The sequence below is a fragment of the Solanum tuberosum genome, unplaced genomic scaffold (assembly GCF_000226075.1).
Source record: "Solanum tuberosum cultivar DM 1-3 516 R44 unplaced genomic scaffold, SolTub_3.0 scf00058, whole genome shotgun sequence".
NCBI lineage: Eukaryota > Viridiplantae > Streptophyta > Magnoliopsida > Solanales > Solanaceae > Solanum > Solanum tuberosum.
Window position 1 is genome coordinate 2,195,877 of NW_006238982.1, and position 4,638 is coordinate 2,200,514.

Here is a 4,638-nt window from a genome sequence, read left to right on the forward strand (position 1 = left end):
AAAATATATAAAATAAATTAAAGGGGTGGTGATTCTAATTGCTTGAAGAATTATGTATATAAAATTAAAATTATATTTTATATATTTTTAAAAAATATAAAATTAGAGTGATTATTTTAATATTATATAAATTGATCGCATTTGCTTCTATGTTTGCTCTGTTTTTTATTCTAATTAGCAACTTGTGCTTTCTCTTCTCTTTTTTTTTTCAATGGTTATTGATCAAGGTCAAATACGATTATATTTGAACGAGTTTAGTAGGTGGAGCCATAAGAATAGAAATCTGCGAGTCACTCCCTATCTCTGCCCATTCCATGGGGCACAGGCCTTAGGAACTAAGAACTTGCGGCTATTGAAACTATCCTATTTTTTTAATGGGAACTGAGTTGACTTGCTAGGGGTAGGGTTGAGGATCCATCATCCCAACCTAAATTAGAGGGGAGCTTCATTTTGAAGGATGAGCTACTAATACTAAAGAAGGCCCCTTCTGTATCGGGAAGAGTCTGAAATAGTGTTTTGAAATTCATCGATATCGGAGTACAAATTTTACCTCTAACTGATAGAGGTTTTTTTGCGGCATATTGAAAGCCATATAGTCTCCTGCCAATCAATCCTTATCAATGGTGTCCTAACAACTTTCAATCTTTAAAAGAATTAACATTTAATTTTTATTAAATTCATTTTTTTATTATACATAATTCTTCAAGTATTTAGAATCATTAGCGCTTCAATTTATTTTTTATCTTTTAAAATAATTTCAGTTTTACTCCATGTGCTATTTGACTATGTATATTTACTTTCAATTATTTTAAAGCGTGCGGTTTTGAGGAAAAACATTTTTATTGTAGAATAATTTTCTTCACATGAACCACGAATTATGGAGAAGCGAAGAGGGCCCTCTTGGTCATCCTATACTTCTTCTAATTATGTTTTTATATGATTGATTGATGATAGGATAAGGATGAGCCAACTTGTTTTTTTATAATAGTAATAATTATAATAATAATTATTATAATTATAATTATTATTATTATCAATTATTATAAATTATAATAATAACTATTATTGTTTTATAAAAGATACTACTACTATTATTGTTATTATATTGTTTTGTATTTGCCAAACTTGTCTATATAAACTCTAGGATTTTATTATCCATGCACCAAGCAAATATCAATAGCAAAAGCATATGAATTGTACCTCTCTTGAAGACATGAAATCACTTTTTGCTCTCATCCTCCTCATTCCACTTGCCTTGGTAAGTTAAATTCTATACAATGCACAAAAGTATTTAAACAATTAGTTTCTATTATTGTATGTAACTCTATTTAATGTTGGTTATCAAAGAAATTCTATCACTATTAGAAATAGAGACTTTTTTCATCACAAATCAATGAGAATTTTGTTTTTGGTGTTATAAAATATGGTTTTCTTCATCTATATTCCATCAAATCAATTTACTGAAAAAACACATGGTGAGAAACAAATTCACACCGGAAGAGTTGGAAACTTTCTAATTTTTGCTTGTGAAAACATTATTTCCTTATTATTATTATTATTATTATTTTCTCACTGATTCAATCGAAATATAAGTGGAAATGACCACTGAATATTTTTCATTGAAAATTTTTAATAGAAAAATAGTGATTTTTTAGCAACGTACCTAATACAATAATATATCCAACGAAATCCAACAATTAGTGGGGTCTAGAGAAGATAGTATGTGTGTAGATCTTATCTTTACTTTGAGAGGTTAAGATGTTTTTTCGGTACTTCATCAACTCAAGAAAATAACAGAAGTAAACAAATCAAAACAAAATTACCCAATATCTAAAAAAAATTAGTATATTAACGATGCATAAAACATAAACTCTTCTATTCAATATCATGAGAAAAGGGGTTAGGATATACCCTTAATTTTTTTCTATTTAGAGCTAATATACCACTCATTATGAAAATGGTTCATATATACATGCCTACTGTTATACAAATGTCTCACATATATCATTTTTCTCTAACAGAAGTGAAAAAATTAATTTTAATTATTTTTAAAAAAAATATAATCCCATATGGGTATATTTAATCCTCCTCACACATATTTTTTTGACTTTTTTTTTGTTCCAATGACTAATTAAATTTATTACTTTGCTGGGCAAATTTATTTATGTTCACTAATTTTCTTGTAAAATTTATTATAGATGACCCAAATTTTTTTTCAAGGGAAAAATGACAAATATACCCCCCGAACTATTGTAAATGGTATGTAGATATCCTCTGTCACACTTTTAGGCATTGGTTCCCCCGCCGTTCAAAAACTAGAACATATATACCCTTTATACAAACGGACATACATGTGTCATAATCTTATCCACCGACCCGACATTTATTAAATATCGGATCAACGGATAAGAATGTGTCACGTGTTCCTATTTAGTCGTCCGTTAGAGTGAAGGGCATATATGCTCTAGTTTTTGGACGGCAGGGGCACCAATGCCCCAAAAGTATGACGGAGGGTATCTGCATACCATTTACAATAGTTCGGGGGTATATTTGTCTTTTTCCCTTTTTTCAAATACAAAAACTAAAGCAACAATATAGTCGAAACAAATAATTTTAAATTATAATATAGCCACAAAAAATTAGTTTTTTTTCTTTACACTAAGGAATGAAAGAAAAAAATAAAATAAGAATAAGAAACTCAAATAATGATAATCAAAGAAGTCAAAAAACGATTGATGTATGAAAAAATTAAAATATACCTTGAACTTTGCTAGAAAGATCATATGTATCCTACATGAATTTAAAAAAAAAATTAAAAGTCAAAAATATAAATTTAAAACTAATTTTTTCAAAAATATAAATACTCTACCCAAAAAAAATCTATGTATACCCATACCAAATGTTTATGCATAATTGTATACTAGATACAATACTATGTGCTTGCATAGGTTTAATATATTTTATCTTATGTGTCTTAATTTATGTGGCACACATAAAATTAGAAAAGTCAACTGAATTTTTATATGATTTTTAAATATTTTAAGTAGTTAATTATTGTAAATTATAGTACTTTTTATATAATTTTCAACTAATATATGTTATTCCCTACATCCCAATTCATGTTGCACAAGAAAATTTTTGTGATTTGTTCTATTTTTTAATATATTTTTTAAAATATTATTGTAATTTATAATACTATTTTTTATAATTTTTAAATAAATAACATATACAAAACAAAACAAAACAAATAAATTAAAATGAAGTTAAAATAGAATAGCAAATTGGTCAAATAACCAACTGACCCTCTATGTATTAGTAATAAAAAATGAATGAACATGTAACCATGTAACATAGAATTCAACAAACATTTTATTGTCTGTCATTTTTGTGCAGTATGCTAGCAGCACAGATGCAAGAAGAGACCCTGGAGAATATTGGAATATTGTGATGAAAAATGAACCCATGCCTATAGCAATCAAGCATCTTATGCCTCGGTATGACGTTCCTTTCGAGCCAAGGCCAACTTTAACTGCTTATTATCATGATGATGCTAGTCTCAAACAAGAAAAGTCTTTTGAACCAAGGCCAACTGCAACTTCTTACCATGATAATGATAATGAAGTCAGTCTTAAAGGAGAAAAGTCTTTTGAACCAAGGCCGAGTGCAACTGCTTACCATCATGATGATGTTGGTCTCAAACAAGAAAAATCATCATTTACTAAAGATTTTGAACCAAGGCCAACTGCAACTTCTTACCGTGATGATGAAGTCAGTCTTAAAGGAGAAAAGTCTTTTGAACCAAGGCCAAATGTTAGCATGTACAATGATTGATATGGCAAAGTCATTGTGTGTCATTTAATTTTCTTGTTAACTCCCTCCCTGTGAATGCCCTTTCGTTTTTATGTGGTTTATGGAATAAGGATGGATAAACATTTGTACTATAGTATTTCTTCAGTTTAATGTAATGGTTGTTTCATTGTGTGCAAATTTGTCTCTATTCTTAGAGTGCATAGTATTGGATCACCTCTACTTGAAGGAATTACCTTATCCCAATTTCTCTTCACTAATTTTTTTTATTGTATCCTCATACCTATATAATTGTGTAAAATAGGGGATATATAAAGTAAGAATAGAAAATAAACTTTCTTTAAAAGTTGGTGTGTACTTGTATGTGTGATTTGATATGGTATTAGCTAGAAGCCCCTGCCATCTACCTCTTCCACCTCTCTAAGAAAATGTGAAGATTTGATATGGTCTTAGCTAGAAGTCCCTGCCATCTACCTCTTCCACCTCTCTATTTCTTCTTCAATCTCAAACCATCACTATTTTTCCTTACTCTCCGCCCTCTCTAAATCATGCTCAACATAGCCACTCTAGGTGGTGAAATATCTAGAAAAGAGCTTCATTTTGAAGCCAAGTTATGGCTCAGCTACCTTTGTTCATATGAATTATTGTTGCTTATGTTTTGACCTTAACAATCAAGACTTAATATTTCAGATGTTGTACTGTATGACTTCTTGGGCCCACAGTTTAGTTAGCTAGTATGTTTCAGTAGATAACTTGATCAAATACGGTCTCAAATGTCAATTGCGCCCCCTCTAGTTTGGGGTGTGACAGAAAACAAACAAGGCTTTAGCT

At 29.5% G+C, this 4,638-nt stretch overlaps 1 protein-coding gene across 1 annotated transcript; it reads left to right on the forward strand.

The window, feature by feature from the left end:
• The first annotated feature begins 1,128 nt into the window (after positions 1 to 1,128).
• Positions 1,129 to 4,053, forward strand: LOC102593327 (organ-specific protein S2-like). Its single transcript, XM_006344513.2, has 2 exons — positions 1,129 to 1,258; positions 3,394 to 4,053. Exons 1-2 carry the CDS (start codon positions 1,190 to 1,192, stop codon positions 3,829 to 3,831), a joined length of 507 nt encoding a protein of 168 aa, XP_006344575.1. The 5' UTR covers positions 1,129 to 1,189; the 3' UTR covers positions 3,832 to 4,053.
• The last annotated feature ends 585 nt before the right edge of the window (positions 4,054 to 4,638 follow it).

Excerpts from the sequence above, each read along its gene's own strand:
- LOC102593327 (XM_006344513.2), top strand. The coding sequence starts at position 1,190 with ATGAATTGTACCTCTCTTGAAGACATGAAATCACTTTTTGCTCTCATC. Across the intron at positions 1,259-3,393 it reads TCCTCATTCCACTTGCCTTG|TATGCTAGCAGCACAGATGC; the intron begins GTAAGTTAAATT and ends ATTTTTGTGCAG.